The sequence below is a fragment of the Penaeus monodon genome, chromosome 22 (assembly GCF_015228065.2).
Source record: "Penaeus monodon isolate SGIC_2016 chromosome 22, NSTDA_Pmon_1, whole genome shotgun sequence".
Taxonomy (NCBI): domain Eukaryota; kingdom Metazoa; phylum Arthropoda; class Malacostraca; order Decapoda; family Penaeidae; genus Penaeus; species Penaeus monodon.
In genome coordinates this window covers 16,887,040-16,887,342 of record NC_051407.1, presented here as the reverse complement: position 1 = coordinate 16,887,342, position 303 = coordinate 16,887,040, and the positions used below count along the sequence as shown (strand labels likewise).

Genomic DNA, 303 nt, shown 5'->3' with positions numbered 1-303 from the left:
GTCGGGCTGATACGGACTCTCGGGAGGAACGACACCGATCTCGTTGTTGAGGTTGAAGAAGGACTCGGCGTCGCCACAGGAGACCTGGTTCCACCACTCGCACGTGAAGTGTTCCTGGTTGAAGATGGTTCCGTTGGGGCAAAGGAACTTGATGCCCGAGCCGTCGATGTTGCACACGTGGAACACCTGGCAGCGCGTTTCCACGTCGGCGTAGAAACCTAGAGCGGGGAGAGAAAAGGGAATTAGTTTTTTTTCCTGACTTGTGTCTGTGAATTCGTTTATAATTATTGTTTTTGGAATATT

The 303-nt window shown here is 51.2% G+C and overlaps 1 protein-coding gene across 1 annotated transcript in view; it reads right to left on the bottom strand.

Annotated features, from left to right (window-relative positions):
- LOC119586959 (extensin-like) overlaps positions 1–303 on the bottom strand; it is a gene marked incomplete at its 5' end in the record, with an annotated part of 20,285 nt that overhangs the window by 948 nt on the left and 19,034 nt on the right. Inside the window, 1 exon segment of the mRNA XM_037935694.1 lies at positions 1–218. Within this exon segment, the coding sequence (XP_037791622.1) occupies positions 1–218 (218 nt within the window).